Raw genomic sequence first — 20,841 nt, forward strand, 5'->3', positions numbered from 1 at the left:
CCCCAGATTTTGCTTTGGCTGAGAGACACTCTGGGCTTCATTTCTTCAAGTGACTCAGCAGAGCTTGGTGATTGGACAGCCACTGTGTCTGGAATGGCCCAGCAGGGGGCTGGACTAGAAGGCCTTCAAGGTCCCTCCCGCTCTAATTATTCTGTTAACTTCCATGATGCACTGGTTGCAGGTTCTTTGTCCTGAGCAATCTTCTGGGAGCAAAGGCAGCAGGACACAGCAGAGAGAGACGGAGGGAGGGAGGGAGGGAGGGAGAGGGAGAGCGAGAGAGGGAGAGGAAGGAGAGAGAGAGAGAGAGAGAGAGAGAGAGAGAGAGAGAGAAACTTCTCATCTATTTAGATATAGTAGAACCACATTTTAGGAAAGACTCTTCAATCCATTTCTCCAGGCAGATGGATAATTCTGGGAAATCCGATGTTTTGCTCGTCATTATCAGCCATCTAGCTTGAGAAGAGGAGCTACAGTAGAGAAAAATCATCGCCCTTTACCCTCAGGGACTTGGGCAGCCCAGGAGAAACCAGGTTTGATCCTGGAGGACATGGACGTCTCAGGGCTGCACTGGGTGGGGAGCTGGATTAAACTGGGCCCCAGACTCTCCCAGTCAGACGTTCTGAGTTTGGCAATTTTGAACTGGGGAGTTGAAAGAATGCATCCAAATGAAACAGCGGTAAATTGTTTTCATGTTATTGCTAAACACACAACCCAGATGTATCTGTGCTATGACCAAATTCTAGCTCCACACAAGGGAGATTTTGTCATTACCTCTGTGTGTGTGTGTGTGTGTGTGTGTGTGTGTGTGTAAAGTTTGAAGAAAAACACTCTCCCTCACGCCAGGGCTTGTACACTGTAAATTTATTGAACTATTATTACATTTTTTTCACTGTTAATCATCCAATCCCTTGTATCCAAACTCTTCTTCAGGAAAGGAAATTATTTTTCAAAACATAAAAATATAAATTCTGCATATTAAAAGTGCATACAAATAAATAAAAGGCATTGACACACTCTCATGCACTTGCTCCCAAAATAAGTTAAAACGCCTTCTGGGAGGGGAGACACAGCCTCCCCGCCCAGCGGATTGTAGAGATTTAAAAAAAAGACGGAAACTCTGATCACGTATCAAAGTCGGCAGCGGGGAAGGGGAGGGAAGCATGCGGCTCTTCACACGCAACTCGGGTTGGCCCTCTGGTTTCAGCCCGAGGTGAGCAGGGGGGCTTCGGGGCGCTGGGTTCTCTGGCTGCCCCTTCCGGAGAGGGCAGAATCAGAGGTGGGGGGGGGGCGGCTGAGCTCAGGAATGCTTCCAGCGCCCTCAGGAATTCCCACAACTTCCACGTGTGGCAAACTCCTTCGCCTCTGTTAAGTCTCTCAAGCTCGGCTCTTAGGTCAGCGTGTCTCCCCCCCACCCCACTCCCAAGTGAAGAAAAACCCTGGCGTTGACTCACCCACGAGCAAAATTAAATTTTAGTTGCTTGTGCAGTTATGTTGGACCCATCAGCAGATTAACTGGGAAATGAGCAAAAGAAAGAAAGAAAAAAGATTTTCCCCACCAACGTAATTCCAGCTGGAATTTCCAAGCGCAAGCGCCTTCTGCCCCCCACCCCACCCCCTTGGAATGGCTAAAGCAGAAGGCACTGGACAAGCCAGACCAGGCCTGTCCTGGGCACCCCCGGGGCCCCAATGGGCTTGCCTGGGGCCATTTCTAGGGCCCCTCCTAAGCGGCTCTGCAGGCCGTAAGCCCAACAGCCAGCTCCCCTGGGCAGGACGAAGCTCTGCCTTCCTGGGCCGTGGGGAGGTGGGTGGCGTTCCCAGCGCAGGACCTGCCAGGAGCTGACAACGTTCATGAAACCGCGCAACGAAAAGTGGGTCGGGGGGGCTCTGGGGGAAAAGCTGCATAGGTTCTCTGGCTTAGAGAGACAAACATAGCTGACAATAAGAACAACTGCCTGCCTGCCTTCTCTGAAGTGCTTCACAGCTAAGTTTTATGTCCACAGAAGTCAACCGAGGATCACAGAAAGGAAGCTTTGGGGGCTACCAAGCAAGGAACAAAGGCCGGGGGCTCCTCAGATGCATCCAGTTCCAGCTTGGACAAAGACCAAAGATGCCTGAGCGGCAGCCTCCAGACGGCACCCCACCGTCCCGAGGGGACACGGCCCACGGCCAGAAACCTCAGGCGGGAAATGGGGAGCCGATCCTTGCCGTAGTGTATTCTACTGTAGCTTGCAAGAGCTGCTTGCATACTTAATACGGGCATGCATAGGGAACAGCTGGGCAGCACCATGCAGATGGGACTTGGGTAGTGGGGGGGGGAGGAACTGGCCATGCTCAGCACCCCAGATGTGACTGCTAAGCACAAAACTGCCTGCAGGATGAAGTCCCTGCTGGAGCATGGAGGCTCCCTGTCCCAACAGCTCCTCTGAGCCGGTCCGAGCCTCATCCGTGTGTAGAGACACGGACTTCAAGCGAGAGCTGCAAAGTGAGTTGCAAAGGCTTCATGTGGCGTATTGAGGACAAGTTAATGGGAAGTGTTCAAGGTGTACCTCTGCTGAACAGGACAAGGTACAAATTAACACCAACCTAATCAGACAAAAAGAAAAGAAAAAAGGAGAAGGAGAAGGAGAAGAAGAAGAAAGCCTTTTGGGATGAGGAATTGGGACTCTTCTGCCCTGGAAGGATGACCACACAAGGAAGGAATATGCCCGCGGAGGAGGAACGTGGTTCCTATCCTCTTTGAAGGATGCCAGAATTAGTTGCTACCAAGCCCCACCCCCCACCTACCCAACCCCAAGAACTCAAGAAGCTTTCTAGATAGGATATTCCGGTGTCACACAATCAACACAACACCTTGATTCTTTGGCCAACTTGCTCAGATGCCCCGTGAGTCCTAGATGACAACGTTGGCAGTGGAGGACCTCAAGAACTGGGCCTTCCTCTCAACTCCCAAAGTTGAAGGAGTTGAAGTCCACAAGTCTTAAAGCGGCCAAGGGTGGAGAGCCCCGCTTGAGAAGGTTGCTCCAAGCAAGCTGGTGTTACTCCACAAAAAAAGGCAGACACCTCAAGGGTCGGGTGGACTCCTACATCCACCGGCTCCCCTCCTCCTTGCTGCACCTCTATAATATGCCACTACAGCAAACACACGTGTGCGCACACGCACACACACACACACCCCACAGACAACATAGACAAGCCTGCAACTCTTTGCCCCCACCCAGGAGCCAGCTGCTCTTCTCCAAACTGAAGCACTGAAGTTCATCCTCATTTCTACAGAAGCGGCCCGGCATGGGACTAGGAATTCTGGGGTTTCTGGGATTCAACATGGGGGCTGGGAATTCTGGGAATTTGATCCCAATGTTCTTGGACGGAGAAGATTGTTCCAAAGGGGCCAAGCCCTGCAGAGTAGGAGAGGCCTTCCTGGAAGCTCCTTCGACTTGGGAAGGGAGCTCCCTCTTGCTTTCCACGGGGGAGCGGCAAGCGAGGGGCCCCTTAACCACTCTTGCTTAGAGGTCTCACCCGAGAGGGAAGAGGGGGCACACGAAGCCCGGGTCAAAAGCCTCCCGCGAGAGCAGCCAAAGAGGAGCTCGGAGGGTCAGCCGCGGAGGGGATGGGGGCTCCGCTCCTCTGGGGGAACCTGCAGAGCAGAGGCAGCAAGAGAGCCGCAGCTCCTGCTGCTACGTTGCACGGGGAGGGGGCTGCCCGCCAGGAGACGAGGGGATCTAAGGCATCCTTCCTTTCTGCACGTCCGTAGCCAGCCAGCGGACACGGAGGGCGTTTGGGAACAGCTGAGCAAGAGGGAACGAGACGGGGGTCGGAAGTCCAGAGCGCTCAGGACTGCCGCCAGGGAAACAAGGCGAAAAATGTGGGGAGGAAGACCCGGTCCTGGTTCCCCAGAGAGCTGGGCCAAGAATGGGGACTTGGGAGGCAGAAGAAGAAGAAGAAGAAGAAGCAGCAAGAACACAAACCGCCCGGTTCCCCTTGGGCCCCCCAAAGCAGAGCACCCCTCCTGCCAGAAGCCCTGACGGGGCTGGAATTGGGCCCTACTTCCAGGGATAGCACGAACCCCCTGCCCCCTCCTCTTGGAGAGCCCCCCTCCTGCCCTCAGCTCCCCCTCCCTCTCTCCTGAAGGGCAGGGAGGAACAAAGGGGGCCCTGGGCCCTGAGACAGGCCATAAAAACAGCAACACCCCCCCAACCCCCAAACAGAGACCTTTCAGGATGAAAAGAATGTGAAAAGAGGGGGAGGGAGAGAGAGAGAGAAAGAGAGAGAGAAAGAGAGAGAGGGAGAGAGAGAGAGAGAGAGAGGGAGAAGGCACCTTTCTCAGAGTCTTCGGTTCCTCCTAGTTCTGGCTGAGCATTTACCTGAGAAATAATGTAAGCGCTGAGATATTGCCCTTGGCGAAGCTTGCAACCGGGGAGGGGGGGCGGGGGGAGGAGGAGGCAGGGAAGCACAGCAGAACCAGGGAGCCGCTCGTGCCCTGGGCTCCCTCGGGGGCCTTCTCAGCTCACAGAGCTGGGCCACCAGCTGCCCTGGCCGGCCCCCAGAGAGCCCGCCTGGCAAGACCACCCGGCGGGTAGTCCTGCACCCCAGGAGGGCAGGCTGTGGGGGGGCTAGCAGGGTGTCTGGGCAGCCCTGCCAGTGCCCACGGCCACCTGGCATGCGGACAGAACCGGGAGGGGCCTGAGCAGCGAGGTTTCCCCCTCCACGGGAAACGAGGAGGCGGCTGCCCCTCTGGGGCAGCTGAGGAGCAGCAGCCGAGCAGCAGCGGATCACGGCGACACAGAAGATGTGCAGGTGGGGGAGGAGACGCCCGGGGGCAGCTTGGGCAGAGCCTTGTTGATGGCTGCCCTGCCCCCCCCGGGGGACTTGAGGCTGCCCTCCGGCTGGGAAGACTGCGATTTGCAAGCGGTCAGCAGGGAGCGTTTGGTGGGCACGAAGGGGGGGTCTTTGGCAGCCACGCTGGCCTTGGGGAGGGTTGCCTTCTCCAGAAGCTTCTCCTCCGAGAGGGTCTTCCCCACAGCCTTGCAGGAGCCGCCCCCCGCCTTTTTGGCCAGCAAGGTGGTCTTGCCCAGGTCGGCTGATCGGCGGGTCTCCTTCTGGCGGAGGGCGGACTTGAAGAAGGACAGGCCTTTCTCCTCCGACTTGCTGTCCCTCTTCAGGCTGGGCCGGGGGCCGGGCCCGGGAGAGCGCAGGCTGGCCAGGGAGGTGCTGCGCACGTGCTTGCTCTCGGGGGGCCTGCCCTCCCCACGCGCCTGGCCCAGCCGAGGGGAGTTTGTGCGCGGGCTCGTAGCCCCGCCCATCTTCTCCAAGCCCATGCTCAGCTTGGAGCCCTCCCTGCTGAGGCCGCGCTCCGAAGTCCTGCCCTTGCCCGAGGGGGGGTGTCCCCGCCCAGAGCCCCCGGAGGAGCTCCTTCTGGCCGCCGAGGAGGAAGACGGCGAGGAAACCGGCCGGTGCTTCGGCTGGGCAGGGGGGGCCGAGGCAGACTCGGGACCCTTCCCACCAGAGTCTTTCTTGCCCGGCCTGGCTGCAGGAGAACCGGGCCGTCCACTGGCCCTGCACGAGTCCAGCTTGCTCCGGGAATGGGGCGCCTTCGGCAAGGCTTTGGAGGAAGGGGGGGATGCGACCGACCGGTGAGATGTCAGGGAATCCTGGCTGGACAAGGCTGCCCGGCCCAACTTCAAGCCACTGCCCGGCCCAAGGCTCTCTTGGGAGGGAGGGGCCTGGAGGGGGCTGCCAGCATCCGGCTTGCCCGGCCAGCCAAAGTTCTGACCATCCTTGACCGGAGAGCTTTCCACAGAGTCGCTCTGGTCAACGAAGGCGATCTGGTTGTTGTTGTCAAAGGGGCCCAGAGGAGCGTTTCTGTCCACCTGCAGGGCTGTCTTGCTGGGGGCTTTCCACGCTGGGGCATCATCTCTGAGGACCCCTTCCATGACCGCCAGGGGGGCCCTGCCGAGTGTCCTAGAGTCCTGCTGACCACGGGAGCTGCTTCCCACTGCCCTGGGCTCCACGGGGCTGCCGGAGAGACTCCGCCGGCTGCCAAAGCAGGAAGTGGCCACGCGGTCATCGGCCGACTCTCCGATTCTCTCCAGGGTGCCAGAGGAGCCGTGGACGGGAGAAGCCGAGTTGGAGCGCATCTGCAGCTTGGCGGAGAGGGACCACGATGGGCGGATCCCGTTTTCGTTGGTGGCCAAAGGGCTGGTCACTGAGGATCTGGAAGACAAGTTCTGGCGCTGGACGCTCCTCACGAAGGGCCGGGTTGAAAAACCCCCTGCGAGGCACAAAGACAGGATTCAACCGCGTCGCCTTGGCCTCCCCCACGCAGGGAGCCGGGCGCCCTCCTCGCTCTCCAGGACCCCTGTGGATCCCCTCGCAGGGACTGAGCATCAGTTCCCAAGACCCCTGTCTCCCCTCCCCGCCCCCCGTGTACGCACCGTCATCCTCACTCCGCTCCCCATCAGCTCCACCGACTCCGAGAGGGAAGCTAAGGAGGTGCGCCTAGAGGAGGCCGCTGAGGTCACGCTGGGCGGTTTGCTGCCCGGCAACCGACTCACCCAGTGCTCACACAAGGAGGAGCTGGTGGAACCTGCCAGAGGGAAAGGCCAGCCAGTCAGGCAGGGGGCAGCTTGAGGGGCCCCAACCGGGCTTTGGCCTCAGCGCAGGAGAGCAAAGGGCCAAGGAGGCTTTGCCCACAATCAGAAGGAAGAGTTCTGACCGGCGAGGAAGGCAAGGAAGAGCGGCGGCAGCTGCTGCTCTTACCTGCCACGGAACTGTTGGCTGACCAGGCGGGGATGGCCGTCCGCCTCTGGTAGAAGAGGATGTAGGCAGTGGGCTTGCACACCTCATTCTCGGCCAGCTGCTGGACCTCACTGTCATCGAAGCAGTACCAGAGGCCGTCCACCGAGTTCTTGCAGTAGGCTGCAGGAGAACGCTGCGTCAGAGACAGCCAGGCCCCAAAAGGCAACGTGGCACAGCCCCCCCCAAAGCAGAGGGGGGGGTCAGGAAAGGAGCGGAGGAGCACCCCGCATTGGACCCCCCCCCCCCTGCACCCAGTGGAAGGGCCCTGGAAAGGCTCTGCTGGGAGTCAAAGGGATCCGAACACTGACCCAGCAGGTGGGGGTTGACGGGAAAGTGGGGGGAGGGGCCCTGACCGCTAAAGGCCTTCCCAGGGGAAGAGTCACCCATGATGCAAAAGGGCTGCAGCCGCTCGGTCACCTGTATAATGCCCCCCCTGCATGGTGCCATGGTGGTTGCAGACGGCATACAGGTCGTAGATGAAGTCCTCGGGGTCTCTGCCCAGGCCGTAGGGGCGCCTCCAGGGGGACCAGTGGGAGGGCAGACTCCAGCTGCTCTGGCTTCGCTTGACCACGTGAGGGGTCATGTCCAGGCCAGTCAGGGGGAACCGGACCATGTTCTGGAGCTTCATGCGCCGGTCTCCTTCCTGGTGAAGAGGGAGGAAAGTGGGGGGGGGGGGTTGGCATCACCAGGCAGCCCCGCACGAGGCAGACTTGGGGGGTGAAGTTCCCTGACTGGCCCTGGCTGCAGAGGAGGCCCAAGGAAGCCCCACTCACCTGTCGGAAGCGCTTCAAGTGAATGATCAGCACGTCAGGCAGCGTCCAGAGGCTCAGGCTGATGCTTCCTTGCTGCAGCTGCTTGCAGTGCGGGCAGCGCCAGGCGTCATCGGGGGCCAGCTGGAAGCGTGGGTGGAGGGCAGTCAGAGGCACAGCAGGAGCCCCTCCCTGGCCCTGCAAGGCCCTTCCCTCCAAGCAAGGCAGAGTGAGCGGAGCACAGCCATGGCCAGCTTAGCAGGCAGAGATGGCCCAGCCCCTTCTTGCAGCCCTGCTGGGTGTCAGGATTCCGGCAGTCGCCCCAATTAAATCATGAGTCTCGAGCCAAACTTCCAAAACTTCAAAAGGATTTATTGGGAGTTAACATGCCCGGCACTGCCTGGGTGCAGCCGACCCTGAGACACATCATTCATTGTCCCCCTTGACCCTGGTTCCCCCCACCCCCACCCCCCGGGTGTATCGTAATTCACATTCTCCAATGGGACACCTCCATAGCCCAGAGTCATCAATCAGGCTCTCCAGTTAGAATTTTGCACAGCAGAAACTTCAGTCACCTAATCACAATCTCTGAAAAACTATTTATGGGATGCAGTTTCGGTTTTGCAAGCTCCTGCACTGCCCCCCACCCGCCACCCCCTTTCTGTTGGCAACTCTAGAAAGAGCCCAGAAATATTTTATGAGTGTTTCTCCCAGCGTTTCGGAGGAGATGGGGCGGGGGGGCCTTTGAGTAAGATCCATGCGGTCCTCCTCCCCACCCACCATCCCCTCTGACGTTCTCCAGGCTGCAAAGCACAAATTATTTCCCCTAGCAAATCAGAGGAAGCTGAGAAGGGGAGGTCGGACTACGCAAGAAAGCTTGGGGGGTGGGGGGGGGCAGGCAGCGTGCTCCCTAACTTCAAACGGAGAGAGCCGGGGGAGAGGGGCCAAGGACCCGCGAGGCCACTGACCTGCTCCTCTTTGGTGTAGAGCTGGAAACACTGCGCTAAGGTGCAGGACTGCGGCTGCTGGTGCAGTGCCCTCTGCTGGCGGACACTCTCGGCATCCGGGATGTACTCCTCCTCCGTGTTGACGAACAAGCTGCAACAGGCAGGAGGAAAGGGGGGCCGTTTGGTCTCCCGTTTTGTCTCCATGGCCGCCCAGCTGAAAGAGCGACACTCCGGGCAGCCGAGAGAAATAAAAACAGCCCAAAAGAATTCAAGGGCAATCAGGAACTTCCGATTCTTTCGAATGGGGCGGCTCCGCCCAGGAACGAGCCAGTCTTGGTTGCCTTGGCAAGCTGCCTTTGTCATGAAGAGGTCCCCGAGGAGCCTGTGCCCAATGCACATGCACGCAGGGCTGCTCAAATCAAAGAGCAGCTGCAGCAGCACGGGCGACTCGGGAGTAAGGCTGCAAGGTGATGGCCCCTCCCTTAAGGGATAAAAGCCAGCTGAGAAACCGGAGTTCTTTGCAGGAAGCAAAGAAGTTTTTGCACTCAAGCCTTGTGGACGTTTGGAGTATCTTGGTTGGTGTTTGAAATATTTCTTGGCAACTTTATCTTGTGTTCTTGGCAGCCTTGCACCCCCTTGGCAAGGTTCGTTCTTATCAGAGACAGTTAGTTTGAAACAGCCTTTTAACCGGGAAGGAACGGAATTCGTCAAGAATCTTTAAAAGGTTTTGCTGTTGCCTCCGTTTGGTGTTTGTTTCCTTGGAACAAGGTTTGGGTCAGAACAGGGCCACCACCGAAAAGGCGGGCCTCCTGGGTTCAGGGGCTCCCCTGGGCATCCTCTGGAAGGCCGGCTGATGCCTCCCAGGCTTGCCACCCGCCTCGCTGCCCCTGCCAGCAGCCGCTTCGGGGAGCAAGGGAAGCCCTGCGGAGCAGAACTGATCCGGGCCCCTGGATTGGAGTCTGCAGCAAGCCCCCCCCCCAAAAAAAAGCCTGGTCCTTCCTTACTAGTCTTTCGTCTCCTTGTCCCATTCGACCACCAACTTCACATGGGGGGTTCCGCCTGTCCCACAGGACTTCAAGGTTCTGCAAAGGGAACAGAATAATCTAAGAGCCCCCCCCCCACATCAGGATCAGCCCCCCACAACGGGTGCCCCCTCACGGGTCCGGAGGGAAGAGGGCAGGTGCCCTTTGGGGAAGCCGCTGGGCTCTTCTGTGCTGCCCCAGAGACTCCAAAGACGGGGGATGGGCGAAGGCCTCAGCAGCCCCCCCCCCCGCCCCCAATTTTGCAGCCACGAGAGCCACATCCTGCATGGCTCCCCATGGAGAAGGAGCAGCTCCTTGACCCGAGGCAGGAGCTCACTGGAGGCTTTCAAGAAGAGACTGGATTGCCCTTGGTCAGAAATGGGGTAGAGTCTCCTGCTTGGGCGGGGGGGTGGGGGTTGGGGGGCTGGACTAGATGACCTACAAGATCCCAAGTTCCAACTCCGTCCTGCTCACCGTTCCACCATCAGGTGGCAGAGAGGCCGCTCTTCCTGAGGTAGGAGGTACGTGATGCCCACAGCACTGACCACTCGCAAGCTGAATGGACACACCTGCGTGGAAGGGGAGGAGAGGACGGACTTCTCAGGGGAGGGGCAGAGACAGAGCACACGGCCCAAAGTTGAACGGCCAGAAGGCTGGATCTAAAGCCGCCCCCCAAAAGATACAGGTAGTCCTCAAATTACCACCGGTTAAAGTTACCACAGAACCCCCAAAAGTGACTCACAACACAGTTTCAGAGTTCCAACAAATGACACACAAACACTCACACACACGAACACACACACACACACGCATACCTCGCAGCCCCATGGCCACATTTTGGGCACTCATAACCAGCCTGAATTTATGGCTGCCTGCAACCTTCTGCAGTCATACGACCACGACTTCCGACGTTTTCGCTAGAAACCGGCATTTTCTTCCAGTTTCCAGCAAAAATGGCCAGGCTCAATTGCAGGGGCAAGTCGAGGCTCACCTGCACACACCTGCACATACCTCCCACCGTTTCGCCCGTTCGCTCTGCCATAAAGCTTCTTTCCTTTAGGGGCCCCTACAGGACTTGTAGCCCCTGAGCAAGGAGGAGAGAACTCTTAAGCCCCCCCCCCCGCCCCCCCACCCCGGTTGTGGTCTCCAATCCAACATTTTGTTGAGGATTTTTCATTCTTTTGCATTTTGCTTGGCACACCTTTTAATGATGGTTGCTGAAAAAATGGGAGGGAGGGAGGGAAGGAAGGAAGGAGATTGGAATAGGAAGGGAGGGAGGGAGGAAAGAAGGAAGGATCAAGGGAGATTGGAATGAGAAGGAAGGAGGGAGGGAAATTGTAATGCGGAAGAAGGAAGGAAGGAGGGAGATTGAAATGAGAAGGAAGGAAGGAAGGAAGGAAGGAAGGAAGGAAGGAAGGAAGGAAGGAAGGAAGGAAGGAAGGAAGGAAGGAAGGAAGGAGGGAAGGGAGGGTGATTTAGTAACGCCAACTAAAACGGTAAACATCCTGTTGGATTTAGTGGCCACAAGACCAGCTCTCCCTCCTTGCTTGAGGCACCAGGGCCAAAGGGAGGATGCCCCATACCTGAATGCACGCCGAGGGGCGCAGGAAATACTGCATCTTCTCCAAGATCTCCTTCTGCAGGAGGTCCCAGGGGATGGTCTTCTCCAAATGCAGCACGAAGGGCTGGCCAAACCTGAGAGAGGAGCCGATTGGAGGGGGGAAAAGAGCTGGTTAGGGAGGCCCAACCCTGGACTCCTGGTCCCTGCCAGAAGAGCAGCGGCCGCCATGCGCCCATTGTACCTGTCCCTGGACCGGAGGTTCCGCTCACCGTCACTCATGCCCCCCTTCGGACCGGATTACTGCGGCCGTCATAGATATGAACCAGTTGCCAGGCATCTGGATTTGGGTCATGGGACCATGGGGATGGGGCAATGGTGGTAAGTGTGAAAAATGGTCATCAGTCGTTTTCGATGCCGTAGTAAGTTTGAATTGTCAGTAAACCGGTTGTTGTGAATTGAGGACTACTGTGTAATATCTCTTGGTTGCTGTTTTTAATTTCTTTTTTTGCGTTGTTTTTACTGTTTAATTGTTTTTATGAGTGTTCACAACTCAGAATCACTGGCTGAGATGGTAGGATATTCAAACTGAATGAATGAAAGTGTCAGGATTCCGGCAGTTCCCCCCAATTAAATCACGAGTCTCGAGCCAAACTTCCAAAAGTGCAAAAGGATTTATTGGGAGTAAACATGTCTGGCACTGCCTGGGTGTAGCTGACTCTGAGACACATCATTCATTGTCACCCTTGACCCTGGTTTTCCTCCCCCCCCGGGTGTATCATAATTTCCCCCCACCCCCTGGGTGTATCATAATTCATATTCTCCAATGGGACACATCCATAGCCCAGAGTCATCAATCAGGCACTCCAGTTAGAATTTTGCGTGGCAGAAACTTCAGTCGCCTAGTTACTATCTTTGAAAACATTTATGGAATGCACTTTCAATTTCCAAACTGCTGCACTGCTCCCCCCTCCCTTTCTGTTGGCAACTCTAAGACCAGAGAAATATTTTATGAGTTGACAGAATGAATGAATGAATGAATACATTTTTATAAAGGGTGTTTAATTAGTGGAAAGTGGTGTCCCCACCCCCACCGGAAGCCAATCCTAAAGCCCTGGCCATAGATCTCCAGCCTCCCCAGATGAAATGGGCCTGCCCCCTCCCACCCTGGTCCCTGCCAGAACAACTGGTTGGCACCAAAAGGCTGGCTGTAAATCATGAAAGTCATAAAATGGGACATTACTTGACCACCCCACCCCGATTTTATAACCTTTTTGCAGTGGTGGTTAAGCAAATGCCACAGTTGTTAAGTAAGCCTGTTGATCTGTAAGGGGCCTTTTTTTGCCGGGAACCAGAAGTCAATGGCAATTTCTGGGGGAAAGTGTTGTAATCAGAGTCATGTGGCTTTTGAGGAGCCATCAATTTGGGCCAGTTGCCAAAATGCAGCCATATGATCGCGGAAGGGAGCCGGACATCAGAAGTCTGAAACGAGGTCGGGGCCCGTCGTAACTATGAATGGTTCCAATCTATGACCTGTGCTGGCAGCTTCCCCCAAACCTCTGGTGGGACAGGGCAAAACAACATTATGAAATAAAGAAAATCCTTGACTTCAGATTACACCGAGGACGATTACAATATTTAGTGCTCTGGAAAAGGCTATCTTTTGTCAGAAGCTACTTGGGTGAAAAGTTGGGATATACACGCAGATAGATTGATTAAACAATTTCATGACAAATTCCCCAACAAGCCAAAGGGTCCCCTTGGAGGGGGGGGAGAGGGGGTTAAGGGGACAATGCATTCACCCCTTGTTGTGATTTGTTTATTGTATTTTTCAGGACGTGATTTTTTTCAAGGGGGGATGCCTGTCAGCTTTGGAAGCCATAGTCCACACTGCCACATTCTTGACCCTAGCGAAATGGGAGGGGGGGAATTTCTTTTTCTAATTCAAGGTCATGTTAGTTTGCGCATAAGTGAGGGGACGTCTCAAGTTGGGACGGAGGGTGATTGGGGCATGTGATGCTATGATGGGTACAGGGGGTGGATTTCTAGTTCTTTACTTATTGCAAGGAAGCCCAGAACTTTCAGGTTCGGGATTCCCCAGATGGGCCAGTTTACTATCCAAATAAACAGAACTTTTGAGAAGATGCCTGTCTCAGAGTTGTTCTTGTTTGGAGTGGAGGTTTCCTGGAACGCTGACAGCTAAGCAACCATGGTAAGTCAAGGACTGCCTGGCCATCCCTGGTTCAACTCTTCTGAGAACGGGCTGGTGGGACAGTGTACTTTTTAAAAAAGAGTCACCCAGAACCCTCCAGGGCCCAAACTGTTTTGACGGCTTCTATTAACACAACACACAACCATCAACTTTCGGACAGCTTCGTCCCCCGGCGGCTGAGCATCTGGGCCCCATCTGGGCTCACCGCTAAATGCACCAAGGCCTTTCTGCCCGATCTGCCCCACGTGCCAAAGGAATCCAGAATCAGGACCCTTGCCCGCTCATGATGAGCACTCGCCCCAGGGATGGGCATTTTCAGCATAGTGATAACAAGACAATTCACTGTTAAGGGAGATCTCCATCACCTCCCTAAGATTCTGGGCAGTTTATAAATCGCTAAAAACATTTTAAAAAGGAAAAAAAGCCACAAAGCAAAAAAAAAAAAGAATAAAGATGGTAGGAATGATAAAGCCAGAAAAAATAAGAAGGGGAAAAGGGGGAGAGGGGAGTGTCAATTAAATCTCGGGGGTGGGACTTCCTTCCAGAGGGCAGGTGCTGCAAGAAAGAAGCCGCATTTCCGGAGTCCCCACAGGTGTTGGGATAGGAGTGGGATAGGGCGGGCAGGGAAGGGACTGTCAGCAACCAGGCCCCGTGCCACCTTCGACAGGTTCAGACCCAGGTAAAGGAGAGAGCACCAGGTGAGAGCCGGGCCCTCTGGCTTACCTCTTTCCCTGCTGTCCACTGCAGGCTCTGTTACACACCAAGATGACCAGCTTATCGCTCAGGGCAGCCGCTGCCGCCATTGTCCGGGCACTGCCGCTTTCCAGCCTCGCCTGGGCATAAGTGGGCGACTTGGCAGGGTCGAGGCTGTATTTCAAGTGGTTCAGATTGCTGTTGGCATGGATTCCTGGAAGCGAGCAAGGAGAGTTTCTGCAGAGATTCCCAGAGCAGAAGGCCCAGCTCTGTTTCCCAAATCTGGACTGGACAGAAAAAACTTAAGGGATGGGATGGAAGGCCGAGACGCAGCCTCCTCTGGAACAGTGGTGACCTTCCAATTTCTAGGCTGTATCGTATCACAAGACCTAAAATGGACACCTAACATCAAAAACGTCATCAAAAAAGCACAACAAAGAATGTTCTTTCTGCACTAACTCAGGAAGCTCAAACTGCCCAAAAGGAGCTGCTGATCCAGTTCTACAGAGGAACGATGGAGTCTGTCATCTGCACCTCTGTAACTGTCTGGTTTGGTTCTGCAACCCAACAAGACAGACACAGACTCTGGAGAAGAATTAGGACTGCAGAAAATAGCAATTACTACTAACCTCCCTGTGATGACCCAGGATAGGATACAAAACAAACACAGTCACAGAAAACAGGTGAAGCCCCTTTTATTCCTTCACTTTGCTTCCAAGCTTCGAATATCTTTGATGGAAGACAAAAAAAAAAACCCTCCCACACAGGTACACGAAGAAGGAAAAAAGTGACACAAACCAGACAAGGACGTCCACAGATAACACACACTGGGAAGGATGCCAAACTCAGAGAGGAACCACAAACTAAAGATATTTACATGATTTGTTTCCAGCATTTGCCCATACGCAGGTCCAAACTCTTATTCAGTTTTCACACCTGCAGCCCATGAAGAGGATCAAGGCCCTCTCCTCCCGAGAAGACCACGTCTCTCCCTTATCCTCTCCTTGCATGCCCTAGGATGGATAGGGGATGGGCCTGGGTCCTCCTCTGGCTGCTCAGCCGGCCTCTGCCCGTCCCCAGCCTCCTCCCCACACTTCCACTCCCTGTCGGCTGTTCCTCCTCTCCCTCGGAGTCAGTCTCCACCAGGGGCATGATACTCCCTTCCATCGAGGACCTGGATCCTGCACAGTCAAAAAGAGGGCTGTGAAAATATTTACAGACCCCTCACATCCTGGACATAAACTGTTCCAACTCCTTCCCTCAAAACTACGCTATAGAGCACCGCACACCAGAACAACTAGACACAGGGACAATTTTTCCCCGAACGCCATCACTCTGCTAAACAAATAATTCCCTCAACACTGTTCAACTATTTACACTACTATCGCTGTTCATCTTCTCATCACTGCTCATCACCTATCCCCTCCCACTTGTAACTGTATGGCTGTAACCGTGTCGCTTGTATCCTTACGATTTACATGGACTGTTTCCTAGTATGATTTGATTGCTGATTGTACCCTATGACTATCATTCAGTGCTGGACCTGATGATTCTTGATGAATGTGTCTTTCCTTTTATGTACCCCGAGAGCATTTGCACCAAAGACAAACTTAGTCAATAAACAATTCTACTGTATTCTAACAAATGGAAGTCCGGAGAGCCAAGGCCAAGCCCCAAGGCAAAGCAGGGGGGCCCGGACAGACCCGCACGTCCACCTACCTCTCTGGCTTTGGATCCCTTCTGGCCAGAAGATCTCCGGAGTCTCAAAGGCAAAGATGCAGTCGCTCTCTTGCACCGTGTCCAGGTCGTCCGTGTCAGAGAAAGAGCGGTGGAAGCCATCGTAATACATCTCCGTGAGCACGATCTGCAGGAACCCAGAGGACAGCCGTGTCTCTCTTGCACCGGCCGAGCAGCCCAGGGCAGAGGAGCGCACAGGGCAGGGCCTCAGGCACGACGTCTCCAGCACCTCCCTTCCTCTACCTCGGATACTCCATTCCACTGGGGGCCGCATCAGGGTTGTCCTTGACCTCGGGGTGGGGTGGGGGAGGCGTGGTTGTGGGGGTTGGCCAGCTCGACATCACTCGTGTCGGGGGCACCTGTGGTGGCCTAGGCGAGGCTGGGGAGAACTACTGTCTCCAGCAGAGGAAGGCGAGACCAGGGAGAGCGCCAAACCCTTCTCCTCCAGAGGAGCCTTGCCGTCTGCTGGTGGCCAAGTGCTAAGGCAGGGCTTTCCTTCCTCCTTTCTTCCTTCCTTCCTTCCTTCCTTTCTTCCTTCCTTCCTTCCTTCCTTCCCTCCCCTTCCCTTCCTTCCTTCCTTCCTTCCTTCCCTCCCCTTCCTTCCTTCCTTCCCTCCCCTTCCCTTCCTTCCTTCTCCTTCTCTCTTCATTCTTTCTTCTTCCTTCCCCTCTTTCCTTCTCTTTCCTTCCTTCCTTGTTCTCTTCCCACCTTTCCTTCTGTTTTTCTTTCTCTTTCCTCTCTTTCTCCTTTCCTGCCCCTTCCTGCATGCTCAAATGCAACAATCCTCCTTTTGTTTGGTTTTGCTTTCAGTTTGTTTTGCTAGCCTTCTGAAACGGAAGACGGAACCAGGGGGGCGTGGGGGGAGGGCATGCAGCTTCGGGAGTGCCTGGGCCGAGGCTCTGGGGCCAGACCTTCGACGTTTCTACAGCTGCCCCCTCACGGGCCGGAATTAAGCACCCTGCGGGTCAGATCTGGCCGGCGGGCCTTGAGTTTGACACCCCTGCTCTGACTAGAGGCACCAAGACGCAGCGCTTGGGTTAGATCGGCCTGACCAAATGCCGAGTTAGTCCCGCCTCTCAGGGAAGACCCAAAGCTGCACGGCCTTGGTCGACTATTGCACCCGTTTTGGAGATGGCTGTGGTGCCTCTTCTAGGAATGTCTGGGGGGGTACAGTAGTTGAAATGCAGCATTTGCAGGCTGACTCTGCCCACAGTCAGGAGTTTGATCCTGACCGGCTCAAGGTTGACTCAGCCTTCCCTTCCCAGTCGGTAAAATGAGGACCCAGTTTGTGGAGGGCAATATGTAAATAATGCTTCTTCATTGTAAACTGCCCAGGGTGATAAAGAAGTGCCATTGTCTCGTTATTGCCATTGTCTCGTACCATAATTAAGCCAACATCGTGGGTGGTCATGGACTATCCTGGATGGCTCCAAACATAAAGGCTGTAAAGGCACCATGAAGAGGGACACCTAATGTCCATGCCTGTCATGCCCCTGTCTGAATCCAAGGAGCAAGACGAACAGCTGACCGGGAGGGGGAGTGTGGCTCCATTGGCCGTGGAGGAAACTGGGGAAGGGCACAGCCTGGCTGGGCAGAGCAGGGGAGAGGGAGAACAAGGGAGAGGGAGTTCAGAGGAAAGACCAGACCCACCCTCTCTTCATCCTCGAGCATGCAGGGAGGAACGGAGAAGGGAGCAACGTGGCTTACGGGGAAGGAAAGGCCTGATTCCCTTCATTAGCCACAGCTGGGAAGAGAGTTTAAAAGAGATGCATGATGAGTGCGGCAGCTGCTGTGAGCAAACGTGAGTTTACCTTGTGTTGACTTTAGTTATATGCATTCTTGACATCCTCCCAACCTTGTTGAGTTATTGCCATGCCTTCACGCCTGGAATTCCTTCTCCTGCCCTGCCGGACTAATTATCTCTTTTTTGCCTTGTTTGGACTTATAGTTACGCTTTTTGTTTTATCACGTTTTGGACTTGATTCTCTGCAGCCAAAGGCTGTTCCTGGGCGAGTTTTTCTCCAGCCCAGAAGGTAACCAGGACAACATTGGAGGCAAAGTTGGAGCTAATAAAGGGTCTCCTACTGATTACCTGACTGGGTGGCCTTTGTGCCACGCCCCTTTGGGCCTCCACAATTCCTTTCCTAGGGAGACTTAGCATCATCTCTTGGAAAGCACTCAGAGTTGCCTTCCTCCTCCTGAGCAGGCGGAAAGAGAGGCAGCCCTGAGCATCTGCTTGCCCACGGGAGGCTCGACAGACAGGGGAGAGCAGTCCAGTTGGGAGAGAAAGCCACCCCGATACCCTCCCCCCTCGCTTACCTGTTTGGCAGGTATCTTGGTTTCTCTGGCCACTGCTTCCCTCAGCTGGGCCACTGTTCCGGACAAAGGCACGGCTACTCCAATGCGCATGCAGTGGGAACACTTCCCTCGATAGACCACGGTCACGGAGAGCGGGCTGCAGAGAGCCAAGTGTAAAACTCATAAAATATTTCTATGGTCTTTTTAGAATTGACAACAGAAAGGGAGGGGGGAGCAGTGCGGCAGCTTGCAAACCAAAAGTGCATTCCATAAATGTTTTCAAAGATAGTTTCTAGGCGACCGAAGTTCCTGCCACTCAAGTATCTAACTGGGGAGCCTGATTGATGACTCTGGGCTATGGATGTGTCCGTTTGGAGAATATGAATTAGGATACTTCCAGGGGGTGAGGGGAAAACCAGGGTCAAAGGTGACAATGAATTATTTGTCTCAGAGTCGGCTGCACCCAGGCAGTGCTGGGCATGTTAACTCCCAATAAATTCTTTTCAAGTTTTGGAAGTTTGGCTTGAGACTCATGATTTAATTGGGGCAACTGCCAGAATCCTGACAACAGGCTGCTGAGAGGGTCGCATCCCTCTGACCACCCAGCTCCCCCTCCTCAGTACCCCCCGAGCTGCTCCTGCTGGGCTTCTTCCGCCTTGTGTGTAGGAACCGCCGGTTGATCTCGGCCCTGCAGACGTACCGTGTGTGAGGCAGCGGGATCGGCAGAGAAATGCAGAGGAAAGGGTCGAAGGTGTTGCTCTGCTTCTGGCAATGAGGACATGTCAAGGATGACCTGGGGACAGGAAAAGCCTCTTTTAAGGCCAGAGGGGGGATCGGGGGGCTGGCCAGAACCACTCCCACCCCACCATTACCTTTGGCCAGAAGCTCAATTTGTCAGAATATTCATGAACTGGAAGAGGCATGGCAACAAGGTCAGCCAATGGGGACTGTTTGGAAACTAAAACTGGAAGGAGCCTGGGCAAGGCATGGCAACAAGGTCAGCCAATGAGGACTGTTTGGAAAGTGAAACTGGAAGGAGCCTGGGCATGGCTCTGTATTAAGCTCTGAGTTCTGAAGCTGCATTCTAGTCTGCAACTCTGAATCAAAACTGAAACTGTTCTCTGCGGTTCTCTCCTCTGCCTGTGTTTTTGCCTGTAACTCTCTACCATGTTGTAAGAACCTACGTTGGTATTGTCAACTTTACTCCATGTGTTATTATCTCTCTCTATAAGGAAGCTAATGAACGCTGCTGAATCAGCCACCCGTGTGGGCTTTCTGGATTTGAATCTCTGCTACAAACACAATTAACCTCTGACGGTGGAAGAGAAGTAAATGCGGAACCCAAAGAATAAGGAGATCAAACCATTCAACCAGGTGCCAAGAGGAAGGACCAAGCCGGCGTTTGTACCGATATTTCCACACAGAGGCCTCCTTTCCTACCCAGGAGAATCCCATCCTGTTAGGTGCAGGGCAGGCAGAGCCAGGAGAGCCGCCCCTCTTGGCTTCCGGGGGTGGGAGTTAGCGGAGGCTGAGGAAACCAAGGCCACCCGGGCTGCGTCTCAGAGCTCGAGTGGCCTTCCAGCCTGCAAGCCCCGGGGTGGGCCAGCTGAACCGAGGACAAGGCAGCCCAGGCAGCCCAGCCCAGCCCAGGCACAGCCCTACTTGCTAAAGGCTCTGGGGCGCTCCATCCCCCAGCGCTCTTTCTTGGGGGCGAAGCCAGGTGAGCAGAAAGCGGGAGGGGCAACCCTTACCTGTACTGAGCTTGAAAGAGTTCCTGAACGAAAGTGCTGTTGACTGGCAGGAGGCTTCCCTCGATCAGGGAGTCTTCCTCTAACGGTGGCTGAAACAAAGGGGACCCAGGAAGGGACTCAGCAACGGGAGCCCCCAGGACGGCCTGAAAGCCAAGACTACGTCCGCGAGGATAACCCTGGGGAAATGGGAACCCCTGAAGGCCAGCCTCCCAGCAAGCTCGTCTTGGCGTACAGGCCTTTGGTGATCACAGCAGGACACACAACAAGGGACTTTGCAAAGCACACAGCGACCCAAGGCGACCCATGAATGGAGGCATTCAGCGCCTGGCCCCCCCAGCGCTCTCTCTCCACGGGGGGCTCCTCTGCAGCCAAGCCAGGGGGCCCTCACCTTCAACGGCGCTCTCCCGTCACTGTTCTTCACTAAATTGTGGAGATCTTCGTGGACTCGGTCCAGCAGCCACAACAGGAACTCCTGTGCGTCGTGTTGCGAGCTCCCTCGGAACTGCAAGGCGTTCTTGGAGACAATGCTCTGTGGAGGAAGAGCACAGAGGTGGAAGGAGCCCCACCCTGGAGACACAAGCCCCCCACTCCTACCCTCCCCCGCTTTCAGGACGCTTCCCATCTGACAGGCAAAGTGAGACCCCCCTCCAGACCACCAGAAACCATCCAGCGGTATTTTTGGAGAAGGTATCATTGTACCTTCTCCTTCAGGCCAACCCACCAACCCAGTTCTCTCTTCCTGGGTTGAAACACGGGGGAGGGGGGCATGAGACTGGGATGGGGGAGAGCCGGCAAGGGTTTGGGGAAGGGCTCTGACCCATCCACATGGATCCCTAAACAATCAAATGACCCTCCGCCCTGAGGACCTTCAGGGTTGATGGAAAAGCTCCCAATATCTAGGCCACCGTTAGCCTTGGAAACACCAGGAGGGACTGATGGTTGCCTAACTGTACAGTCTGTTTTCCATCGATCTGTTTTATGGATTTGTAAGTGACCAGAAGTCCTTGTGAAGTCAGGGACAAGGCAACGAAGCCCCCCCCCCCCCATCTCCCCTGCAATTCGCACAAGCCAAAGCAGCC

The 20,841-nt window shown here is 55.2% G+C and overlaps 1 protein-coding gene across 1 annotated transcript in view; it reads right to left on the reverse strand.

Moving 5' to 3' along the window:
* Window positions 1-846: 846 nt before the first annotated feature.
* Window positions 847-20,841, reverse strand: part of USP31 (ubiquitin specific peptidase 31) — a 38,938-nt gene continuing 18,943 nt past the window's right edge. Inside the window, 16 exon segments of the mRNA XM_087912576.1 lie at window positions 847-6,268; window positions 6,432-6,455; window positions 6,458-6,583; window positions 6,757-6,915; window positions 7,213-7,438; window positions 7,569-7,688; window positions 8,513-8,642; window positions 9,496-9,573; window positions 9,988-10,082; window positions 11,097-11,208; window positions 14,007-14,190; window positions 15,696-15,840; window positions 18,033-18,168; window positions 18,712-18,804; window positions 19,763-19,851; window positions 20,151-20,291. Coding sequence (XP_087768702.1) covers window positions 4,770-6,268; window positions 6,432-6,455; window positions 6,458-6,583; window positions 6,757-6,915; window positions 7,213-7,438; window positions 7,569-7,688; window positions 8,513-8,642; window positions 9,496-9,573; window positions 9,988-10,082; window positions 11,097-11,208; window positions 14,007-14,190; window positions 15,696-15,840; window positions 18,033-18,168; window positions 18,712-18,804; window positions 19,763-19,851; window positions 20,151-20,291 — 3,357 coding nt within the window. The 3' untranslated portion in view covers window positions 847-4,769.

This window comes from Pseudonaja textilis, chromosome 14 (assembly GCF_049901715.1).
Source record: "Pseudonaja textilis isolate UNSWEBS1 chromosome 14, rPseTex1.2, whole genome shotgun sequence".
Taxonomy (NCBI): Eukaryota; Metazoa; Chordata; class Lepidosauria; order Squamata; family Elapidae; genus Pseudonaja; species Pseudonaja textilis.